We start from the raw sequence: 25,754 nt of genomic DNA on the forward strand, positions 1-25,754 counted from the left end.
TGGGACTAGTTAGGCTGTGACATCAAAACAGGTTGACAAGGTGGACACTTCTTTTGAACTTTACAAATAGAAATGAAAAAGATAGTACCTGTTTTGGTTTGTCACAACCTGACTAGTCCCAGTTATCAACCTCCCTGCAGTTACTGACCCAATATTGGGGTGAAGTTTCACATAAATCTATAACCCAGATCTTCCATGCCCAAGCATCAAACAGAGTGAGATCTGGGTACAAGATTAGTTTCATGTTTGCATGGTAAAGAAAAAATGACATCCAATTTCCATAATCTTGGGTAGATTCCATCGAGCAAATCAAAATTCCGTATTTCCCTCTATTAAACACCCCTGGCCAGGCATTTTGTTTTAAACACAGCTTTGGGAATCAAGTATTTACTAGATTTTTGAAGTTTATTTGAGCCTGGAGTTCATTATGGTTCTTATTCAAAGTTTTAAAGCACTAAATAGTAACCAGCCATCCTCTGAGTGGTTCTGCAAGATGTTAGTGTTGTTGTTTTGTATTAGGTTGCACTCTCACCAATTTTGTTTTTTTGTTTGCCCTTCTTTCCAAATTTTTTTTGATCCGCTCCTTGATTGGATTTCTGAGTTTCCTCGTGACTCTGTTTCAAAACGAGTCCTCATGCAAAACATTTCATATGATCAGGTCGTGCATGAAAATGAACCCGTAAGGGGAACACATTCTTGTATGAATGGTTTTGCACAAAGACTCATTTTACCACAGTGGCAAAAGGACACTCGGAAATGGCTTATTTGCAACCAAAGGCTAGTGGGATTTAACTCTTTTACCCCCCCCCCCCCCCTTTCTTACCCACCAACCCCAACCTCAGAGACAAAAAGTCAAAGATGAAGATGTTCAAAACATGTTTTACTATTCCTTGAAACTCTGGCATTAATAATAATTTATAAAAATGTCATTTTAGTTACACTTTTTTGTTTGTTCAAAAATACACATTATTTACAGATCACATTAAAAATACAAGAACCACCATCCAAGCTTATAATTACACAGAGGAGAAGTGATTGGATAAGAGATCCAGGCATAGTGGACGTGCCAGTTAACTCCTCTAAGATCCCACATCATAAATAGTGATAATAATTAAGTATGTAATATTTGGTGATGAACCGGAAGAATTTACATTGGATTGTTAGAATTTACAATTTATCTACAGGAAAGGTTAGGATTTTTTTAAAGTGTCAGCTGTGTCTGAAGGCCAAAGATTATTCACAAGTTTCAAGAAAGGTTTTACGACAGAAAGTATTTGCTAAGACAACAAGGATGTGTATTCCAAAAATCTTCTAGTGAATTGGCATTGAGTGTTTCACAAAGCACGCAAAACATTTCTTGAATTTGTGGTAATGAAAAAGTCTGAAAAACACTAAAATGTTGTTTTAGCTCTCTGAACAACACCAAAAACTGATTGGCCCATTTTTTTAGTATCAGTTCTAGATATCATATTTGAGTTTCTAGACATTGATCAAGTTTTTACCATCCTAGGATTTGCTGCTTAACTGATTTTAAACAATCAGTTTGTCATTGCACTGCATAAAGGAAAAGAAAGAATTTTAACCCGACTTTATAAGACTACCGAGCTGGTATGGTAACGATAATTTTGACTTCACATAGACACTGAAGAAAGGACTCGTTGATACTGTCCTATTAATGGGATTTGCACGATGAAAATTGCAGAACAACTTGCTGGCTAGCTAGAGCTTAAAGCATCCACCAATTTCATGCTAAGCCATAAAATGTTACTCGTTACTGCCACATGGATTTGACATATCTGTGCACATTGTGTACACATTGTGTAGTTCCAGAAAATATCCATACCTCCCCCAACGGAAGGGATTTTTTCTAACTCCTCCCCACCCCTCTGGAAATTTCAGTTAAGCTTCATACATTTCTTTAAATTTTTTGGTCTCAGAGAGCCCCCCACCTCCAGGAAATTACAATCCCTTCTGTGGGGAAGTACGGATATTTTCTGGAACCGCACATTACATTTGATTTTTAAAATCATTCGACAGTGCCATATTTATATTTTTCTCTGCATGGATGGATGAGATCTATTGTAATTTATAATTTCCCTATTTACAACTGCTAAACCATAAATTATTCTCTGCTTAAATGTTTGACATCCCATCTTTAGAAATGAGATGGTTTGGTGAACAGACATAATTAGCTAAAGTTGATACATTAGTATAAGCGAATTCCCTCAGGACATCTGAGCATGTTACCAGTTGATGTAGACGAAAGCTTTGATACAAATATTGAAAATGAAATCTCCAGAGGAAATGTTTGTACACAGGAAAATGTTTTCTGCCAAAATGTAATGGGATGACTTCTCCATAGGTTACTTTATTTAGTACCTAGGAAACTGTTTTGTTCAATGATATAACAGACTCAGGAAAGGTAAGATAATTAATCTATACAAGTGCAATAATTCACTTATTGTACCAGTAGGACTGGATCGTAAAATGCTCAGATTATGTTATGTCTTGCACAGAAAGCAAGAAGTCACAACATCACCCATAAACATTCCATCTGTAATATTTGATGATCTGACCAAAACTAGTACATAATTTATTTGTGCGCCCCCCCCCCCCCCCCCCCCAAACCAAATTTCCCAACAAGACTGCAAAACCGCTTAATAGTAGATTTAGGAGATCTGGCACCAGTTAACATAACAGATAAGTTGACATGAAACAATGCAATCACTGAATTCATGCACAGAATTATAAAATTATTTAACTCTCCTTGAGTTTGCTGTTAACCCCCCATCACTGCCAGCAGAGCTACCAATGCTAAAGCGATCGTCTGACTCACTACTGGCATAACCAGTTTCTTCATCGTTTTCTACGTCAATTTCCTCACTGCTAGTTGAGGACTCGCCTTCCGAGTGACGTGGCCTCTTTATGCCAATCATAGTCTTGTCACTGCGACCTTGAAGAAGGGCAAGTCTTCTCTGAAGGGCATACCTCTCCTGATTAAGTCTTTTCTTTGTGTCTAGAGCTTCTTTTTCTGAAACTTTCAACACCTAAGGAAAGCACACAAACATTTCAAATTACATCCTTCTTTTTCACTGTTCCTCATACACTCTAAAATAATAATTCTAGAAAGAATTGGATTGTAAAATTACAACATTACTGTAGTTTGTGGTAATCTTCATAGCAGTATATAGTCCAAGACTAAGCTAGATAACCTTAAAGGGTCTGCTGGAGAATAGACCTTTCCTGCATTCCAAGAAACAGTGGTCTCGAGTTTGGGGTGGACAAAAATAAAGCAAATTTGTGAAAATGTCCACCCCAACCTTGCTATGATACTATTGCTTGCACGCACTGAAGTGGAATGCGGGAAAGGTAGACCTATTGCAAGAATTGAAATGAGAAAATACATACATATGCTGTTCGCAAGTACAAATAATATGTGCTTGATTTTGAAAATAAATACACTAGACAAGTATGTAGTCCTGAAAACAGAATAACTCCTTCAAACACAAATTTTTCTGACAAAACAAAAAAGAGTTTTGGAGACTTCCTTCCACTGCATACATGTAACTCTAGGCTTATATCAAGATCACTTTCAAAAGCACTAACTGTAAACTTCAAAATAAAAGAAAAATTATTAATAACAGATGTGACATGCAATGCTTAAATTCTCCACATCACTGGGTTGAGCATATGTCCCCTGGATTTTGAAGTCATTCTAACACCCATTAATTGTTTTTTGTCAGCAATACAATTACCTAATAATAAAAACCCAAATCTCGAGGAAATGACTTTCCAAGTTCCTCTTTATTTTTATTTTCAACGGAAAAAAAGTCAATTTGTGATCCATACATGTAATTTGCTAGGTCATATCAAAGAACACAGACCTTTTGGTCTCAGAAAAGATACTAAAAATTTGTTGTTTTCATTCAAAGACAAAAATACAAAAATAAAAACTGAATTCAACTCAAGAGCTTCATCACTTAGAAAAAAAAAACCCACTGCAATAAATTTTATTACAAATCACAGCATGGTGCAAATAAATAGAAAGATGGCAGTTAAGTTTTATTCTTGTTACCCTGTTCTCAAATTTGGTGTTGGAAAAATGGTACAGAAGTCTTACCAGTTTCACCAAGTTTATCAACATACATTTAGTTACAAAAAATAACAGCGTAAAAAGAGGTCTTGCTTGAAGAAATTAGATCACAGTAGGCCTTCTGGATGGACTAGACTCTTCAACAGTAAACAATTCAAATTTCACTCCAATTGGCTGCTCGTTATTAAAGAATATATCAGAGATGGATTTGGTCCTGGCATAACAAAAGCTTCTGGATTTGTTTTATCAACATTCCCAATATTAAAAATGTTAATCACGTTTTGTTGATTGGTTTCACGATATGTATTTTCTCTTTCTAACAAGATGCCAAAAGCTGCTGGTTCTCAGAGCTTTGTGGTCAGATTATAGCTGCATGTTTCAGAAAGGACACCCAAAACACAATATTTCATTGCAGAGTATCTAGAAAAATCAATCACCAACCAGTAAAAGGTTTACTAGAAACATACTCACGAAGACCACAACCAACATTTTGAAGATTCACCACACATAACATAAAGAAATCATCTGCTACGGGATATTGTGCAAATGAGAGTTGCCAATGCAAGTTCTCAGAAATTAATTAATATTAAATAATTACATGCTGTGCCAATAAAGTTATTAAGGACGAGAAAATTATTGTTTTTTCAAATTAATATTACACTTTTAGCTTCAGAGAGTGAAAGGGTACTGTATATCTTAACAGAGAACTTAGTATTTATTACCACTCCACGTAAAAACAATATTTTTAATTAAGAAAAAATATCAAAAACATGATTTCACACCTCCAGTTACTTCTGGTCACTTAAACTTTGCCTGACCTGTTTTCAAACAGTAGTCAAACTAATTAAAACTTTCCTTTGTGGCAACAGCAAATTTTTCACCTTGAAATTCCAAAATGTGCACAGCAGATACAAAATAAGTATCACTAACAAAAAATAATATTTAGTGATTCACACAATTTGGACAAGTATTATACATATATACCGTATTTTGTAACTTAAAACTGTAAATTTCTAATGTTTTATTTTATTTAAATCACCTTTATTAAATTAATGCCCATTTGATATACAGATCTCTTGCTTGGCATGCGTCATACTGCATGTGCACTAATTAATATTTCTCCATCTTTTAATAACTATTTTTAAAATGTATTTATATATGTATAGATTGTTTTCACGTAATGTCATCATTTCCTAAAATCAGGCATAAGAGGGGGTAAATTTATATCAGTTTACAACTTCACAGCTCAACAGTGTGCTTTGTTTGGAAAACAACGTATTTTGAATTTAAGAGTTATGGCAGAGCGTGACACATTGGTGCAGTATGATCGCATTTGTCAAAAAAAATATACCTATCTCATGATTTTTAGCTTTTCTAGAAGTTAAAACATTAGGAAAAGTGCTTATGTAAATGCTTGTTTGTTCAGTGCAGATAATCAGTCGCCTAGAGAGTAAGTAAGTTCCAGATGTTTACACTATTTTCCGGCCACCATATTGTGCACCACAGATGTACACCAACATGGCGTTTCCATACCGAGCTCTGTAAATTTCTGCGAAACATTTCAACAGATATCTGCGGTTTGGGAAAACATACAGACCTAAAACTTGGAGACGTGTCTTCTTCATTCATTTCCAGTAAGATCAAAATTTCTTGTCTTTACCCACTGAATAGTTTTCGATTTATTTTTTTGATGTGTGACAGTGAAAACGATATATACCTGCATTTGTTTAATATTTATTTAATATGTTTATTAATTTATATAAAATTTATTTATTACATATTTACTGAAGGCCAAGTCCCCAATTATAACGACTTTTTTTGGCGTGGAGGGGGGCGCCTCAATATTTTATTTTGTTGACCGTGAAACCTAACAATTATTTCTTTTCAGTAAATTCTTCCCCCACCCCCCCTCTCCACCCTAACGCTTGGAAATATTGCATATAAATTTCTCCCAAAATCATACGCTAAAACCACACTCTTCTAATGCAGTCTGTTATTTGATGTTTGTTTGTAACAGAAAATAGGGAGGGGGCTTTAAAAGGGAGGGGGTAAACAAACGTCTTCCTTAAGTTAAAACAAATGACTTTCACACTTAATCTAATATAACACAGGAAGGTTTTGATATGGTGGCTGTTTTTGACCTTTGCCCTGTTCAAAACAACACTTGAATTAAGAATGTAAAGATCCTAAGTGGCTTCAACATGTTCAGTTTATCTAGCTCTGTTTACTCCTAACTCTCAAGAGCAGAACTGGCACACTGAAATAAAATCTGTCACATGAGGTCTTTGAGTACAAAGTGCAAGTCAAAAGCTATTGTTCAATATTGAATGCAATTTTACACACACTTGTAAACGTATTCCAGGTATGTAGTTTCTTTTTGAAATGAGTGGGCATTTTGAAAGCTGCTTAAAGTGCAGACACACAAAGAAGATTTTGTCTCGTTGAGTGGAACTTGTTTTGAATAAAAAGTATCCTTAAACAAGGATTAAAGTCCACTTTTAAACTCCATAATTTCAGTATATTGTATGAAAAGATAATGTCTTTCATCAGCTACAGGACATTCTCATTAAAATAAAACAAAATTCTAATGAATTTGAAACCTCACATTTCCTTTTTGTTAATCAAAATAATTGCCTGAAAGATCACCCAAAAGCTGACTGCAAGTTTAAAATCCAGAAAAAGAGAGCAGTGTTGAACTTTGGTGCTTGCAAGATCTTAAGTTGTTTTAATTTAGTATTTATCCCCTTCGTTGACAAACAACAGTCATTTTAGTAACATCATTAAAGAACAAATTACAGGATTTCCCACTAATAGCAAACCACCGTGATAGGAAATTTATAAAAATTTGGCAGGGAAATGAGTTTTCCCCAAGCTGTCAGATTCATGAAAAACCCACATGGGATTTCATGATTAGTCAAAGTCATACTAACTACAGAATGACAAGATTGTTTGATCACATGCAAAACAAAGCAAACAGAACGTTTCACAGAACTCCACTGAAAGAAACCATGTTTGACATCATCAAAGAGCTTTATGTACTTAGCGTTATGCAAATTATTTTCTGTCAACCAACAACAGTGACCATTGGCGTATTTAACAAACATTTCTATGGACATTTCTATAAATCAGAAGTTTGAATCACCATTTGAAAGGAAATACACTAATACATTGTTCTTCACTGTTCACTAGTTTGCTTTGTTTCAAAGGATGCATGCTTTTAAAAAAAAGTGTTTTCTTCACACATCCTGTAGTTTTCAGCTGGCCTCATCAGCATTTCAATACCAAGATTAATTACAATTCAGAGAGCTTTGCAGCTGTAATTTTTCACAAATTAGCAACCTCAAACCTCAAGATGCAAACAGTGAAGCTATCAATATAACCAGCAGGATTTCACACCTTCATGATGAGATCCCACCCTTAAAAAATTGTGCATCAAACATCTAGACCTCTCGGAAGGAAACTAACACAATATTAACTCAAATAATTTAAACTTGCAACCAAAGTGGCATGTTTGTTATTAAAACAATTTCTTATGCAAGGATAAGACACAAGATTTGACAGCATTTGCTAACAAATGAATTAAACCTGGACTCTGTGCACATTCTGCCAGATGATTCCCTTAGTTAACAATGGACTTTATTTACTTCGAGGTCAATATTATACAACCTAACAACCACCATGCAACATTGTTGTATATAATGAGATGCACAGCCTACTCTAACTAGAGGAACTTTACTAGTTTTCATAAATACATACACAAGCTTGCTACAAGTAACTAATCAAAAGAGAACATGACATGTTAAAGTAATTATTAACATTTTTGTGAAAGCTGAATTAATGATTCAAAATATTTCAAATAAAAAAATTAATTTCAATCTGTATTCCGTGAAAATAATCTAAGACTTCTAGTTATGGGATCACAAACAAACTAATATACATTTTCCCCTGTTTCAAAGCTTTTTTTTTAATTATTTGCCATGGAAATTAACAGAGAATTCAAAGGGAAATATTCAATTATCATTTGCATAAAAAATTGTCCCATAAAGCTCACATAAAATATGCCCATCTCATAAACACAAGTCAACAAAAATTTACACTTCTTGATGCCAAAAATCCCTTAACATTTAAACAAAATGGAAAAAGCTCGTGAGAAACTTGTAACAAAGGAAACATCCTCAAATTTATTTCTGTCAACCATAATAGCTTTGTAGCTTTCCCCTTTCAAAAGAAAAAAACTAAAACATCTGCTTCAACACTTTTTGATTCATGTGCTAAAAACACTACAGATTTGCATTTGGCAAAGCCATATAGCTTCCCCAAATGGCTTGTTTAGGGATCACTTTTAGAAACCATTGTTGCAATTTCTGGGCCCTTAAGGTATCCAAATATATCTAAAGTTGCAATTTCTTGAATTTGTAGGGCGAGTGTTCCAGTCGTTATGAAGAATAAGAAAAAAAGAAGCGTAATGTTTACCTGAATATATTGTTGGGCGCTCTGAAGCAACGCTAGAGTAGTCGCTTTCTGATGCTCTGGCGGTGAAGGAACCAATTCTTTAAGTAGTTCCAAACAATCCCTAAGATGAGCTCGCCTAAAACGAAGGAAACACAACGATGGAAATGCATTTAAAACCATAATATTTTATCATCAACCTAATGAAACCTGCTAGTCGGGTAAAAACAATGGTTTCCTGGTGTTTTGAAACTCAATCCGCCCACGAAAGCTTGTCTATAGAAGAAACTGGCAAAATTTTTCCGCCATCTCCGAGATGGCGTGATTTATAATACAGGAAAAATAGACTAGCACGCTTTCCACAGTTTGAAAAGGATTACTCCAAGCGGAGAAGTAAATATTCTATTTCCGCACCAATCTCAACTCCAGAAATAGACAAATTGCGTTTTTCTACCTTGTCATGTTTAGCTGACGAAAGAAGCGGAAAATTTTTGGGACAGGTACCAGGAAAAATAATTGCTTTTACCATAACCATTCACGGAAAACCAGTGGCGAAATTTTTGGCGCCTAAATCAAGGCGAGACATCTGCAGTAAAACCAAAACAATTACCCAGCTATGTATATGTATATGAGATCCAAGTTTAATTTTTATGTTTTCACAAGACGAATGCAAGATCGCATTTTCTTTTCGTGAAAAACCAAAACGTTTGACGCGTGCGTACGTATTTAACTTGGTATGCGTTTCGCACGTGCATTCTGTTGTTTTGGTGGGCCACGTGGCAAAATAGAGGAACATTTGTTGAACGGAAACCTCCAACCGAACTACACAACTAAAAAAAAAATTAATACTTCGCATTGAAAATCTTTTTGCCTTGCGAATTAAACTACTTGCTGGTTAAAGCTTATTCTAGGTTAAGTGGTTGGTCTTGTGTACTTACCGGTTTTTCTCCAACTGGTTATGTGTCGTACGGCTGGTAGAGTTGACAGTAGGATGTATAGAAAGTAAAAAGGTGCATGAACAGAAACAAAAAAAGCTTGTCGTTAGTCAGCGACCTATCTAAAAAATGCCTTAAATAGCACAACCTACCAGGACATCACTAGAATACGCGACATATATGCCTTGACTACATATAAACTGGACAAGGGCACAGAATTCTGTGAGGGCGACTCTTGTGTTTATAAAACATACATGAAGCTTCAAAGCACAGAAAGCAAAGCCGCGAGTGGTATTCCTCACGAAAATCCAAAGCCACACTTGACGGACATTGAGGAAGGCTTTACAGGTACGAAACATTGTCAACATAGAGGTTCTGTACCGAAACGAACTTTATAAATATAGCCCACGCCGTCAGGTCTCGGGGAATACCCGGGGAGCATAACGAAGGTCCGCGCAAAGGGAACGAAGATGCTTATTTCAGCAAATCAATTTCAGGCGCGCTATGGACCGGCAACTGACAGTTCTTGTCCATTTCACGTTGATGTTCACACGCCAACACGCCTTCCAGCGAACTCATGATGCTCCCAAAGATTGAAAAGGCCGTTAAAGTACTTCACATCTGCTGTGTACACAAGGTACACAGAACAAAACACTGGGCGCCATAATCTCGAGCACAAACTTTCACCACAACGCATGCAACGTGGCAGAAGGCAGTAAAATAGCACTTTTAACGTGAAACGTACAGCAAAAACAACATGAATCGCTTACCTGTAGCTCGGTGAACGTTTCGTTGGCTTTCTATCGCGTTTGACAGACGCCTGACTCTGCTTCTTCGCTGTAGTTTGGGGCGGAAAGAGGATATTAGCGGGGCGTGAGAACGACATGTGCTACGGATTTTTCGCAGGGAAACAAGCAAAACTTACCTTCATCCCTTTCTTCGATGATTTTAGCAGCTTCTAGAAGCTGTTCGATATTCATGGCTTTTCGCTGAGTGAATATTTCGCGAGCCAAAAACGAAATTCACGGGACAAATTTTTATCTGCATGTGCTGTACGCGGATGGTAAATATTATCAAAACGAAAACAAGATATGTGTCACGCGCCCAAACGTCATGGAAATCACACGCCAATCTGAACATTTTGATTGGTTAAAAGACAATAGAAAAAATCACGAGGGACTGGAAGGAACGCAGAGAACCAATCAAATGAGACGAAACATAACGTGTAAATTCACATGGTTGCTTTGGTGTTCCACGTGGGAAGAGCTTTGGCAACTCGAAAGCTAACATAGAAATCGACGGCTTTTTCGCAAAGGTGTACAAAAGTTTTATTTAGCAAAGAAAATACTTAATTGATCGTCCTTTTGTACAACATGTTAAGTTTTTGACGGCACAAACGCATTAAAATGGCCATTCGCGCTATATTATGTTTTGGACAGAAGGAATATTTTATAAATGTGTCAAAGCGGTGAAAGGCCGTTGTGCCTCTGAAATCCAACGGTGACATCAATTCCGAGGGGAATGGCAGAGACTAGACAATAAGAACACGTCTTTCGAATTTACGTTTATCCGGGGCTTGTTTGGACAGGCAGGAACTTGCCCAAATCTTCGCCCACTCAGTCTGATGAACGTGAGATCTTTCGAGAGCTCAATTACGCAAATAAAAGCAGTGATGGACAGAAGAACATTTCCATAGGCGAAGGTGGCACGCACAGTGCCAGTTTTAATTTTCATTTATCGCTCCCTTGGGATAGCCACAAAATCTCTTTTGGCGCGATTTACCGGTAAAACGGTTATAAACGAATTTCTTTGCAAGATTGTCAAAAGATCCGACGCTATTTGAAATCAATATTTGAACTGTTGCTTAGTAAAAACAGCCTTTCTTCCTCTATAAACGTTGTAAATGTTGTTTTTTTTTTCTTTTTGATGTTCATTTGAAGTGAAAATTCATAAAGCAATCCTGCCAAATAAACAGACTTTACGTTTTGTTTGATGTAATTATATATATATTCCTAATGTGAGGTCTGTTTGTGTTTTATATTACGAATTTTGTACATCGGAAATGTAATGGATAAGACATCCCTCTCATAACGCAATAATCAGAAATAACAACAAAATTATATCAGGAAGTTATTAGAAAAAAGCCTTTGCATTAAGGAACTAAGCATCTCTCAGTTAGCTTAAGTGAATGCTTTCGTGCCGGACTTGCGAAAAATCTAAAAGCATCAATGCAATGCTTTAATTGCAGCACATGTCGCCATGGCGACTCGGAGAAAACCCCTTGCAATGAAACTACGCGTCGACCATGTCACTTGCTGTCAACGCTTGCACTTAAGTTGTGACAACTTCAGTAATATCATATTCTTGTCAGTCGACAACAATAGTTTTGACTAGCCTGTCAATGTTAGAGGTCTGTACGTGTTTCGAAAGCGGCTGGTTGTAATGCTTCGGCGTAAAGACCTTGCTTGAGCGTATGTTTTTGCGCGTTCAAAATGGTTTTTGTCCGATAGACGGAGTTCTTGTTTAGGTAGTCTAGCATGGCCATTCACAATCAGCGGGATATTTCAAGGAGCTATTGTTTTCCGCTATTTTTGTCTTTGTATTGGTTGAGCTATTTAAGCCTATGACCTGTCTAGGTGTTTATTGAAAAGAACTCACCAGTGTGTGACAAGTTCGATCTTTTCACGCAATGCCTTTTTTTAGTTAAAATGTATGCCATATATTTATGTAGAAATGTGAGGCGTGATTGGAACATTTTATTGACCTTTTACATTGGGCATTTAATTCACCTTGGCCTGTTATCCAGGGAGGCTGCATTTAAAAATTCATGTGGTAGCATTTCTAGAGGTTGGTCTCCCGGGGCGACTGCAAAAGGGTTGGATTTCGTTTTCAAATATATTTCCTGATTTTGTTTTCTGATCCTTTTTGGTCACCAAGTTGTCGTTTCTTTCTGTCTGTTCCCCTCTCGCGACAAATACCTTTTTCTTTACCCGTCACTCCGATCATGCAAAAATACGCCACTCATCGGGCGTATATCTTAAAAAATTAGAATGTTACAAAGCAGTCGACGTAGTTTTCTGGAGACAGTGAGAAATCCCTCATAAGGAACATTGTTATGAATACTTCTGATGTTACATTGAACAGATCAAACATATGGCAGTTTGAGAGGCCATTTTCGATGTCCGCTCAATGTGTTTCCAAATTGGGGATAAAAGCAAACCTAATGTTCAGCCGTCTTCAGCTAAAACATTTAAGATTGTAAAAGTCCGTGAACAGAACTTATCGTTTCGAGCTTGTACGTACTGAAAGGGCTCATTTACTTCTTTGTATAAGCTGTGCCGTGTTTATTTCCACTTCTGACGTTTTGACCTCGTTTCAGTGCTTTGGCAAACTGTTTTGAAAGTGGCTAAATTTAAAATCCTTGATTGAAATATTGACAACTCAGCAGAAAGTGTCTAGCAGGACTGGACAAATTTCGAGATCTGCTAGAGTAAATAAAAGTGTTCGTGGATTTCATCAGGTTACAGCTGTAAAGTGATACATCTACAAAGATGTACAGACCAAACGAAGCGAACTATAAAGAAGGGAAATTTACCTCTCGCATCGCAATATGTATAAATTAACATTTATACAAAAATTTCCCTCTAGTCTATATTGGTGTAGGGCTTTTACTTTCCCGGTTCTGTTCTCTCTTAAAAGATCAGCATATTGTGCTAAGAACCAAAATTAATGGTTCTTTTAAATTACTGTTTACAAACATGACTGCGGAATCAATATCATCTACTTTCAGAGATCAACGTGAAAAAATCCAGGGTGCGGAGCGCTTACTTTCTTTCTAATTTGCATATGGAAACAACTGCAGTTTTCGTCCTAATCTCTGCTAAATCTTTTTCTATCCTAGTCAAAGCACAACACAGAAAACTAGCGGTTGTCAGTTGTATAATGTTGCGTGCACGCAGAGACAATTAAGGTTCCTTTAAAATCATGCACCGACTTTTTGCAATTATTTTGTTTTCAGCCGAATGCCAATCAACGAACACTGATAAAATTAGCGGCACGCTATATTCATTGCAGAATATATAAATCGTGCGATATTCATGGAAAGGGTATGATTTTGTTTCATTCTCTAACCCTGTAATCGTGAGTTTCATTAACGGAAATGCGGATTGACTCTGCCAACTCAACACCGGAAATTTTTAATTAGCAATTCGTTCACACAATGAAAGCCTTGTGGTGTCATTACCATTTGTATTAAATGTACAGTATTTAATACCCCGAAAAGCACTGCCCCTTTCGACCACACTAGCCAAGCGCTTCCAACGCCGGTAGCGATGTGCCACGTAAGAGAAATGCGGGAAATAAGGGTACATACAAATTAAGGATAGACTTCTCCCAGAGGGTCAGAATCCAAATGAGTCGAACTGTTTTCCCTGTTTCTCGGTAATATATCAGTTCAGAGATTTCCTCGTTTGCTACCACCTAAAGGATCGTAAAATTCTCCCATCCGCGCCGGTATATCAGGATACAGATTAGTTTGGCGAGCAATGCATAGTTGGATAGTTATACGGAACCATGTTGAGGTCGGACCACAAATATCTGGGGAGATATATCCTAGGGTGCTTCGTCAGCCTCGTACTATCTCTAAAACACAGTTGTTGTAGCCAATGGTTTTATTTTCTGCACTAGGACGTTAGTTCTCTCGAGCGCATTACACTTCTTTGCGATTTGAATCAATTTAAACGTAGATGTGAGCCCACAACAGAATACTCGTGATCGGCCTTCCTCATCAGTTGTGAGAGATCAAGATATGCGTAAAATCAGTCAGTAATTAAGACATCGAAGCAAAGCATGGAGGGAAGAAGTCTGTTCATAGGCAGTGAAAATCAAACTACAAAACTCTGCTGAAGGAGAGACATTACTTCACTGGTCACGAGGCTTTTCCCTTAAAGAGTGGAGGACCCTGGTCTCCAAATGCCTCCACCGAGCATTTTACTCACCTTTTAGGACCTTTTAGGAGGTGGAAATATTTATCCGTCTGTTCTACATTTTGAGGTGTGGAAATTATCATAACACTGATATTCATTATACAGGGCCGTGGACCACTCAACCAAGGGGAAAAAATACACCGTTTCAATGGACTTCAAGGTCTTTAGCGTTTGGTTCTTAACGATACCTTATAACTTTTGGATAAGGGGTTTACTGAATATTCTAACGCAGAGGCGCATTAGAAAGGTTTCAGGTTTTTGTTATCGAAGCGCAGACAGATTATATAACCTCACTGATATTTCGGCTGTGACAGGTTTTGATATGGTCTAAAATTCGACTCACGTGAAGCATAGAACGTGCGAATTACTCGATTACAGTAAACAATAGCTATTGAACTCTAGGCCAATGTCAAATCCAGTAAAAATCAGTGGAGATTGTGAATTTCGAAATGTTTGTGTTGGAAATTGGTTTTACGTGTATGTGAAGTTTGAACTTTGCAGTTTCAGCGCTAATTTTAAACTGTTTGACTGCACGCGTTGTGTGAGCAGGGCCTACTTGTTCTTCATAACCATTGATTTGATTCGAAAAATATTACACTTAGCCTGATAAGTTGTTCAGAGTCAACGAATCACGATGGCACGCTTCCCACACAGTCATCAGACCACTCAAGTCGAAAAAAAGATGACAACTCTCTCAATTTCTTTGCTGATTTCTAATCTTAACCTAGACCTCCCTTTTATTTATACGATATAGCGAAGTCGGTTTCCTTTCAGTTATGTTATCTAACTTCAGTTATGTGATATTAATCTAAGAAACGATTTTCTAGGAAGAACGATTTGTTTTCTTTTTACACGGAAACTGTCAAACACTACATGACACAATGTTCTGCGGCAACAATATATATTTTATTCGAATTCGTGTAGGTATTTCACTGACCTTGGTCGGCTTCGTACATTGCCAAAATACTGTCAAAGATCTTCAGATTGACAGTTTCCTGGAGTTGCAAGTACAATATCAAAAAGGTACTTGTGACTTCAATGAAAAATGATGTCCTCGAAGCTACTGAGAAAAAAAGCTTCTTTAAATGGGATCATTTTAATTTGACTGCAAAAACATTTTTGACTTCAATTTAATATGGGTCACGAAGTTGTGTTTTTAAACATTGTACATCAACGCGAAAAGTGGGCAAATTACTGTCTGAAAACGTTGATTAGGATAAGCGGAAATGGCAGAACGGTTCTAAGTACGTGTTAAATAATTTAGACTGGGCAGTTAATGCTGTTATGCCCAGAAAATTGCTCAATTATCACACGTCTCGCCGGTAGGTCTTTATCTTACCCAAATCTTTTTTCTTAAGGCCAGGCACGTGCTTTCCAAATGTATGCCTCACTCCACTTTTTTTCAGAGAGGTCGTGCGTACGGACACGAAAGCAGACTGGCCAACATTTCCTCTGGCCAACAAGTCCCCGGCGCCGGCAGCGGCTTGAATTTAGTACGCCACACCCTACTGAGGCCGGGTGGGGTGCGGCAACAGGAATGGCCGACTGAAACCTCGTGATCCAGCAACTGCGCAAATTGTGCCCTAGTTTAATTTAAAAGATCGTCGCTTGTTAGCTCGAATGCTAAGCTGTCTTCTCGGCACTTACAGACAGAGGAAAGACCAGGAATTCAGACTAGCACGAGACTATGAGCTAGTCGTTCGTAACATTTGAAATAAATTTTAAAACACATTTTTTTTACGGAAAAAAATACAGTGAGCGAACTTAAGTATGAATAATGTTGAAGAAAATAAAAACCTTACTACTAACAAAAGTTTTTAGGCGAAAGTTTCGTTGAGTTATACTACGATTTGTGCATTTTTTATTTCCCCGTCGTGCGAGACGCGAAAGAAAACCACCAGAAAAATACACTTTTTTTCTTGAGGTTTATTTACGGTTACGCTTGAAGGACTGAGCGAAAGAGGGACAACTGCGGGAGAGGATATTCACAAGAGTTTATACTGAAAACTTCTAGTATTTGTTACCACTTTTCACGGACCAGAAGAACTCTGAAACAAGACTGCACGTCGCAAATCAACGTATACAGAGGAACTTCATTTATTCGACAGGTTGTGTCAAGACAGAAATAAAGTTCGCCATTATTTCTTCTCCCACTAAAAACACACTCAAAGCTTCAAACCAAGTCTGATGTAAATAAACACATACAAGCGAACATTTTTATTGAAGGGAGCGAAACTAGCGTTTTTAAAATGAACCCTGACAAAATATTAGAAAGACAGGGTATTTGGGCCTTCTATAAAGGCCATTTTTCGCTGTCTTTTTTGGTTCTTTACTTGTACACCCTAAATGTGTCACTGGGATTTTTCTAGTCCAAAAGAAACTTGCAAAATTGAGTAAACCCAAAAGAATCTGATAGTCCGGGTTTTCAAGTCCAGAAGTCCGACATTTTACCACGCATAAGTAAACAGAACGAGCCTGCGAGCTTTTAGCCAGCTGACTCTCAAAATGGCGGACACCGTTCCATCTCTTGGCTATCCGAAGTTTTCACTCAGTGAATCGCGATTTGATCAGGTAACCATCGTCTTTTTCTACGCTAGGTAATTATTTCGAGAAAGGTTTTCTAAAGCGTTAAAGATATCGATGCCATTGCGCAATCTTTGTAGATCATACTTTGCAGATACTTTGCTTTGTTTCTCAGTTTGAATTTTAGAACTTTAGCTTATCGTTTTTGTCCCTTCTTCTCTAAGACAACATATCTTGGTAGATATAAACGTTGCCTTGATGTGACAGACCCTAGAACTTTGTTTGTTGGAGAGGTAAGCCGATCTCATTATTTCTGGTTTGTCGAAAGTATAGTTCCCCCGGGGGTGGAGGGGGCGGGGGGGGGGGCGTGGTTCTCCCAGAAAAATTGGGTGGGGGTGTGTTGCCCGCTCCCCGCTTTCCAAAACCCTTACCCTATTTATGACCAAAATCGGCCATTTTCCCTGCCCTATTTATGACCTGTCCAAAAGTTTGATACCTTATTTATGAACATTGCGGCTGGCACAGTTGCTCTAAACATAATTTATGAAGGGATTTTGTTGATGGTCTTATCGATAATGATGAAAAAGCAGCTTCTTCTAAAAAGCTTACCCAATTCAAGACTAGGATGCAAAAGCCATATCTTATTTATGAACAAAAAATTATGGCCAAAATCAATCCCCTATTTATGACCAAAACGGCTGAAAAACTGTACCCTTTAGGACTGCACATACCAGTGGCAGATCCAGTCCTTGAGCTAAGAGGGGTGCCCGGTTTTGTTTTGCTTGCTCTTTCTTCTGTGATTTCTTCTTTTTTTTTACCCAAAATAAGGGGGAACCTGGGCCCCCCGGGCCCCTCCTCTAGATCCGCTACCGCATACCTATATAGCCCATATAAGGGATTAACTACACTCCCCAGGTATAGTTCAAACCTTCACATTAAAGCAAATATAAGGTTATATACCCGGGGGGACACTGCCATATATGGGCTATATAGGTATGTGCTGCTGTGAAGGGTACGGTTTTCAAGCAGTTTACTCTAGGATAGGGTATATAAATCAGAGCGCTTGGGTCTAGAATAGGGTATCATTTTTCACAAAACTGACCAGTTGGATGAAGATTTTATCTAGAGTAAGGAAACCAGGAATTGCCACTCAAAAATATAAAAAAGTCAAATCGGCAAGTTTAAATTTACGCAAATCAGCCTCAACAGTGTCGATAGATGGGGGGATTTGGGGAGTTTACTCTAGTATAGGTTGGCAAAATTCAGCTAAACTAGCTCTGGTATAGGCTAAGGGTTCCAGGGTCTCAGCGGCACATCCCCACCCAGAGATTTCTTCCAATAAAAATAAAAATAACAAGAAAAAAAGAAGAAAAAAAAAAGAAATTCCGAAAGTACCTCCCCCAGGGTTGTATGTTTGATCAGGTAGTACCTGTTTTTTTTTTATGCTTCCAAGACATAATTACATTAGTTAAATCTAAAAGCACCCATATCGCACTGGGGCAATTTCTTGGTCAAATTTCCCACTCTCTTGGCAGTTTACTATGTCAAATATTCTCAGAGCATCATATTCCCTACCCTCGAGATAGGTAGCCATATAACTTTTTATCATTGTGAGTCTCCTTATCAGCACTCCAAACTTTGGATGAAAGCAATTATCTTTTTACTCATTTTCTCCCTTTTAATTCATATTTGCCTCATACATGATCATTTGACCTGAAAACTGTCGGTTTGAGCTCTAAGCATATTGTCTGCAAGATGTTTCTTTTAATTTTATTTTAATTGCAGAAAAAGTTTCAAGAATCCATAAAGCTATTACAGCAATTTGAAAATGGCACATTACCACAAGGAACTACAGATCAGAGGGTAAATAAATTCTCGTCCTACACAACCTGTTCATGAATTTGATTTGTTCATCATCCAATTGGAAAGCAAGGTCTGTGTGCAGAATTGTTGGTGTTAAGACCTAAGTGCAAAGATCCATGCAGAGTACATAAGGTGTTTTAATTAACAATTGCATCTAAGCAACAAACAAATGTCTGAGAGAGACACTCTCAGGCTATAATCTAGTAAGTCTAGTAAGGCCAGGAAACAAAATGTTAGCCTTCTTCGTGTCATCCCCAGAGGAGGAGTTGGAAAGAGGAGCTACCTTCTCATAATCTCATTTTAAAACTTCTATTCGGTAGATAATCAGTACTTTCATTGATCATTGCTTCACAATTTTGATTCTGTTCGTTATCCATACATTACAACCTGTTGTACTTCCCTGAGTCGGTGAAAAGATATCGTGCAGAAGATGGACAAACAGGCATTCTTTTCTTTTTTGTATATTTTGCTTTAATCTGTAGTCTGTTATTTTTTTTAAGTGATCATAACAAGTACAATTTTATTAATGTTTTGTTTTGTTTTCTTCTGAATATATAACATGAAGCTGTGGGAGGCAAGAAAAGTAAAGGAGGTGACTCTTATTCAGCCTTTAGCCATTAGAAAATTTAAATAATTTCTTGACTGTCTTTTTTAATGGAGTTTTCTTGTGGCCAAAGATACAGGAACAGATGTTGTGACAAGTGGGGTACTGTACACAAACTACTGTGTCCTTTTTTTTGAATCAAGATTGCATTTTCCTTGGAGGTGACAGAAGTTGATCTGGTGGCCTCTTTGAGATTAATATTTTAGATCCACTGGTATGATGTTAATAAAAAAATGGGTGCAGGAAAAGGTCCTGAGTGCCTCACTGTGTGTTACTTCCTGTTCTATTTCCAGGCTATTATACATCCAGATACTGGAAAGAAAGTCTTGATGCCATTTAGAATGTCAGGTTTGTTTGTTTGTTTGTTTTTTTTCAAAAAAATTGATCAATTTAACATTGTTACTTTATCATTCATACATTTTTATAGTAAAAAAATTATGACAAGCGATTTTCTCATCTCTGTTTCTGCAGGATATGTACCTTTTGGAACAGTAACGGCAAGTTTTAATGTTTACATCCTTTAGTTAAGTTGTTGGTAACAATATAAGTTTTACTTTAAGGTGATCCTTTAGCATTGCATTGCGCATCCCTACTGCGCACAAATTTCGCGTCATTAGCTAGTGCGCGTACAAAACGTAAGAAATTTCCCTCAAACTAAGCTCGATAGCGAAATAAATGCCCCTTTTCTCTTAAACGAGCACGGTGACCCCCACATTTTATTTCACAATTTCAATGAGAACAATATCCTCAATAACGGAGAAAAAATTTAGCAGAAATCTATGGCTACTTTTTTGGCAAATGAAATAAATACTACAGAGGAAGACATAATCGAACTTATTTGTTGGGCACGGAGATTACCAAAAGTCACCTAAATGACGGTATTTGTCAGCATTGTGGCGTGAAAACAAGCACGGTGACCCCCTCTTTTTACTACGTTTTTAATATCTCCTTGTCCTGTAACAACAGCATACCAAGTTTCATCGGAAAACTATGGCGGGTTCTTTTACTAGGGAATCACCTTAAGGATGGCGATAAGGGAAATTCTTACAGCTTTTACAGTCCCCCGTTTTATCATAAATAAGTTAGTTTCATATGTAGCAATGAGAAATTCTTCAGAAGTGGACACGGATTAGTTTAGATTTAATAGTGTCGTGCACAATAATTATTGGTAGAAATAGATTACATCACCAGTGGACCCCAGATGACTCAGACAAGAATTGCACGGTGGTGAGGCCGATGGTTTTTGAAGAACCATTCACCACCCCTTATATCCGGTGCAGCAATGTGTAGTACAGAGCAAGCCAGTTTCTTAACGAGAAAACGAAGAATCGGATTGGATTTATGGTATTCTTTCATGGTATATCTTTCTTAGCTTTCTGGCTGTCGTGTGACTGACTCACTTGAATGTCGGGTACACTGACATTTTTTTCCAGTGCCACAGAACGCATTCACAAACAGCCTCCTTCCGCCCTCCTTCAAACTGTATTTTATTCCAAGGTACATGTTGTGGTTTTCTCTAAAAGTTTGACCCAAAGAGGCTATAGACTTGTGAAATTAATCGATGAATATTACGCTGAATTACGCTGAATTGCTCACGAGCGCCGTTGTTCCAAACGTCGTTCTCAAAGAAGTAGCGCGTGGAATGGTTTGTTTAATATCTGAGTCACACCCGGCCTTATATTTACGTGACGTCAATTGCGCGCGACGCTATTAATATATAAGAGAACCATTTATTTTCTTTCAGAAATGTTTTCAACTGACTTTGTTTTGGGGTATATTTTTTTCAGGTTGTAGGAATGCTGTTACCAGCACCATCTTTGAGGACTGTAATATTTTGGCAGGTATGTTTGTTTTGGCAGCCCCAACACACGTCGTGAACAGTCCGTATGTTAAATGACTGTAATAAGGCTTTGCATGGGAAAGGTTAACTTTGAAGATTTTGTCTTAATTCGTAGATTAATAAAATGGCCTTAATTTGTCGTTTAATCTGTAACCTGATGCATATCTTTTGTTTTCTTTCTAAAAAAATTAATGAACCCGATCAAAGTTGAAAATAAAACAAACAGCAAAGGTAATGATGTACCGGAATCTACATATGCAGTAAGAGAAATCTTTGGAAGATGATATATTATCATATTTTCCCGCCAAAAAACTCTTGGAGTTAGCAAGCTTAAGACCTCCTGGAGCTAGCAAACTTTCTACTTTCGATGTTACAGTGGATGAACCAAAGTCACAATGCCGCAGTGAACTACTCCAATAGAAATGCAAGCAAGGTTAGAATATTTTTAAGATCTTATAAATTTTACATTGACGCAAATTAATCAGTTGAGAAGAAAATACGATTTGTTTTATATACCTTCATGAAACTTAACGGGCGTTACGTTTAAGGTGGCTGACAACAGTTTCCGTCACTTTTCCAACAGCTGTAGTTTAATTGACAAATCAATACTGGCACTGTTTATCAAGTGATGCAGCTACAATATTGGCATCGCATAAATGCCCAATCATAACAGTACAACCTGTTGAAAACTCCCTTAATTTTAGCCTTAAGTGCTTATACGCTCCGTGACCCCCACTTTTTGTCAGCGAATTGTGGTAAGCATGGAAAGATGCAATTTTTCTATGGAGGGAGCTCAGAGCCACCTTAAATGTTCGAAAAGTGCTGGAAACTGTTGCCAGCCACCTGAAGAACTCACAAGTTAAATGTAGTGTTTTTCCCTTTCTCTTCTCTGCCCAGATAAGATTGGAGTGTTTTGTGACCTTTTGATTCATATTCATCTTTGTTTCATCTTCAGCCAACACCAACCAGCAGATTCGTGTTGAGCTACTTTGGGGCTGTTACAAGTGCGGTCACAATTGCTGTAAGCTCTGATAATTAGCTTTCTTATTCACAAGTTGGTTCAACATTAACTTTTTCCTTACCATGTCGATACATTGTCAAGCAAAGAGGTAACGAGAATGAAGGAAAACATCAACTAAGAGATTATCTTGATTTGCAGTATGTAGTTGTCAGAATTTACATTGAAAAAAGTTTTTTTGCTTAGAATGACGTATTTTGTAAAATGACTTGTCATTTGACTCGCTTGATTACCTTGATGAGGCCAATTTGCTTTCAGTCGTTTTCTATCTTAGCTGAAAATATAGAGACAACCTTCAAGTCCAAGAGGAAACGGGAAAAATTCGCTGTTACGGTTCAAGTTTTTCCAAAAACCTTTCTCGCACTTTCCCGAAGGTCGGAATTTAGTTGAGTCCAAAACACATGATATGGGTCAAAATGATAAGAAAAAAAAAAATGTTACACTTTTCCTCCTCTTACACAAGACTGATATCCAATCAGCCCCGTATTGGCATTTACTTTTGAATGTTCTTTTCCTAAAGCTAGGATTGACTACACTGGTTAAAAGAGCAAAGATTTCCAATTCTTCAATCAAAGCCTTACTTCAACGATTAGTGGCCTATCCTGCTACAGGTAAAATTAACACCAGCCTTTAGTTTTCCAACATTACCTCTGCCTTAATTCGCTAACTGGGCAAGCATTCTTGTGCTGAATACATGTGTAATTAGAGGAAAGTAAAATAACATGCTTTTATGAAATCAATCAGATATCAGTTAAGAAAAAATCAAAGCATGGCGACATGGTTTTCGCGCGCCTTCCTGCTGCGCGCTTGATGTTGCTGTCTGCTTTGAATTCTGATTGATTCGTTGCACTGTCTGTGCGCGCCGTGATTGGCTAGAAAACCGCTCTATTTCCCGCGTTTATGAAAAGTAAAATCGCTGAAAAGCGGAAAAGTCACGCCATGCAAAAATCATGCACGTTGCAGTCCGTTTTTTATCAAACATAAGCCAATTAACAAACAGACTTCAAGAAACAAAATTTTCTTCTCGTCTTCCAGCAACTGCGAACATCTGTAACGTGGTCCTGATGAGGAACCACGAGCTATTTACGGGAATTGAAGTGAAAGACAAAGAGGGAAATGTTGTGGGAACTTCAAAAATAGCAGCTCGAAAGGTACATATATATGGGCGTGAGGTCAATATGGCTAGATATTGGCCAAGATCTTTTATGGTGTGTCTATGGACAAAGACGGAGTCGAGTTCCATAAACACACACACAAAATGAACGAGGCCAATATCCAGCCATATTGATCGAACAAGTTTGGTGAATACAGGATTTATTAGGCGCTTTCTATTTAAGAGAAACTTCTCGTTTTGTCTTTCAGAAATGTTTAGGCTTTATTTGGGTTTTGGAAGACTTTTTTGTGTATGGAAAATTTAAGGTGCATAGTAAAACAAAAATTACAACTCTTTTAAAGCATTACGATGTGTAGTGCCGAACCAGTTCAACAGTCATTTAATAGTTTGTAATTTGGGGGCCAATTTTTTTTCCCCTCGGGTGGAGCTAGAGCTCATATCCCGGTGTAAATTATTGGAATTTCACAAAATTTCGTAGAATTAGTCGGAAGAGTGGCGTACATACAAAGCAGGAAAGCTAAACGTTAGAAGTGGTTTATTTCATGAATAAAGTGGTGACGTTCAAATTGTAAACCTTTCTTTGTGCATTTTTACTCACAGGCCGTGTTTGAAACAACTCTGACACGAATCCTTCTTCCGTTACCTGTTTTGGTTATTCCACCATTTGCCATGCAGCTTTTAGAAAGGTAAGATTCTCAATAACCAGAGTTGAGATTTCGAACGAAACCGAAGGTTATCGAGCCACTCGGAAACAATCGTCGGTTTCCGCAAATCGTCGGAACGCTTCCTGAAGGTTCCCGAAGAGTTACGGATGCATCAGATATTGTCCAATCAGAACCAAGACGATCCTTTGGACCTTTGTGCTAACATTAATAAGCTCTTGGTTTATTCAACACAGGACGAAGTTCATGGTATCACGTCCCAGACTCCACCTTCCCGTTCAAGCGCTGGTTTGTGTTGCAGCTTTTGGCTTTGGTCTTCCTCTGGCAATCGCGCTCTTTCCTCAAACATCTGAGGTGAGAGTGTAATCCTTATCCAATGACTTGGGCCCAGTCCACTCTAGGCCCAAGGAATTTGAAAACGGAGCTTTGTTTCTCCGGTTAGGCCTTCCGTTCATACTAATCCGTCACGAAAAACGGAGCTTTTTCAAAACGCTCTTCAAATCGGAGGAATCTAAAAACACCGGCGTTGCGTTTTAGTTTGGACCGCCGAAAGCATTTTGAAAACGAAGCTTGTGTGATGTACATTGTTGCGTTTTCAAATTCCCCCGGCGTAGTGAGGACGGAAAACATTTGATGCGTTCGCAGAGTGAAACCTCCGTTTTCAAATTCCTCCTACGTAGTGTGGCGAGGCCGTACCTCAGTAAATTACGTATTGTGCACATGTAGCAATGTGGTTATTTTAAGTAGGAGTTTTTAAGTTAGAGTTTAAGTTTAAGTTGTCTTCACATCTGCGGAATGTGCGAGTTTTTTTCTAAAGAAAACGAACGCTTAAGGTCTGTTTTTCAACCCTTTTACCATTCGGAATTTTTCGTTTAATACTCGAACAGTGTACGACTCTTGTTATCCAATGAAAACAAAGCACGAGCACTCGTAAACTTTCCGATAGTTTTGACGTCAGCATTTTAGCGACAGTGAAGAAAACCGGAAAACCTGGTGATAGTTCATGTGCGAATGCTTTGCTGTTCAACTTTTCTGTTTGTTTTTGTTACTTCAGGTTTCACCGGCTGATCTCGAACCAGAAATCCAAATGATGACAAAAGAGACCAAGCTTTTCTACAACAAAGGACTTTGAAATCTACCAACAATGAAATGTAATAGGTGTTTTCTTGATTTTAATCAACAATGTAAAACTTGAAAGGAAAGGGTGGTCAGTTATTGGTTCCGAACTCAGTAATATTTGTACTTAGGTTAGGGACAAAAAAAATTTGTACATAAGTATTAAAGTCTGATCTTAGAGCTCTTTGAAATTCAATGTAGGCACTCACAAGAAGGGTAGTCATTATTTAGGGGGTAGTGGAGGGGCTTAGATAGGTATCGTGCATTAGTTTTTTATAAAAGATGCAGTGGTTATAAAATCTAGTCAAGGTGAACAAAACATGGTCAAGAGTACCAAATTTATATTTTCTGTCGTTGTTTAAGTTGCATCAAATTATCAGCGCAGATGCCTCTGAGATTCCATCAAAATATTCCATACTGATGACGTAGTTCTCCAGAGTTCCGTGTTGTTCTCTGATTGGCTGTCGCTGGGTCACGATGTTTTCCGCGCAATTAACCTCCAATCAGAGACGCGAGATGGTTTCCTAAAAAGCTGCGCCGTTAATTGAATCT

General features: G+C 37.7%; 2 protein-coding genes across 2 annotated transcripts; one reads left to right on the top strand and one right to left on the bottom strand.

Moving 5' to 3' along the window:
* Positions 1 to 2,610: 2,610 nt before the first annotated feature.
* On the bottom strand, positions 2,611 to 10,570 carry LOC110046278 (max dimerization protein 1-like). Its single transcript, XM_020751967.2, has 5 exons — positions 10,403 to 10,570; positions 10,248 to 10,314; positions 9,481 to 9,513; positions 8,567 to 8,681; positions 2,611 to 3,047 (listed from the first exon to the last, which is right to left on the bottom strand). Exons 1-5 carry the CDS (start codon positions 10,455 to 10,457, stop codon positions 2,754 to 2,756), a joined length of 564 nt encoding a protein of 187 aa, XP_020607626.1. The 5' UTR covers positions 10,458 to 10,570; the 3' UTR covers positions 2,611 to 2,753.
* A 6,364-nt stretch (positions 10,571 to 16,934) lies between these two features.
* Positions 16,935 to 25,382, top strand: LOC110046317 (sideroflexin-5-like). Its single transcript, XM_020752013.2, has 14 exons — positions 16,935 to 17,033; positions 17,210 to 17,278; positions 18,771 to 18,848; positions 19,414 to 19,440; positions 19,746 to 19,800; positions 19,924 to 19,949; positions 21,240 to 21,293; positions 21,669 to 21,725; positions 22,248 to 22,313; positions 22,831 to 22,921; positions 23,346 to 23,461; positions 24,025 to 24,110; positions 24,323 to 24,440; positions 25,141 to 25,382. The coding sequence occupies exons 1-14, from the start codon at positions 16,968 to 16,970 to the stop codon at positions 25,216 to 25,218; spliced, it is 987 nt and encodes a 328-aa protein (XP_020607672.2). The 5' UTR covers positions 16,935 to 16,967; the 3' UTR covers positions 25,219 to 25,382.
* The last annotated feature ends 372 nt before the right edge of the window (positions 25,383 to 25,754 follow it).

This window comes from Orbicella faveolata, unplaced genomic scaffold (genome assembly GCF_042242905.1).
Source record: "Orbicella faveolata isolate gen_17 unplaced genomic scaffold, um_ofav_v1 contig_1, whole genome shotgun sequence".
NCBI lineage: Eukaryota > Metazoa > Cnidaria > Anthozoa > Scleractinia > Merulinidae > Orbicella > Orbicella faveolata.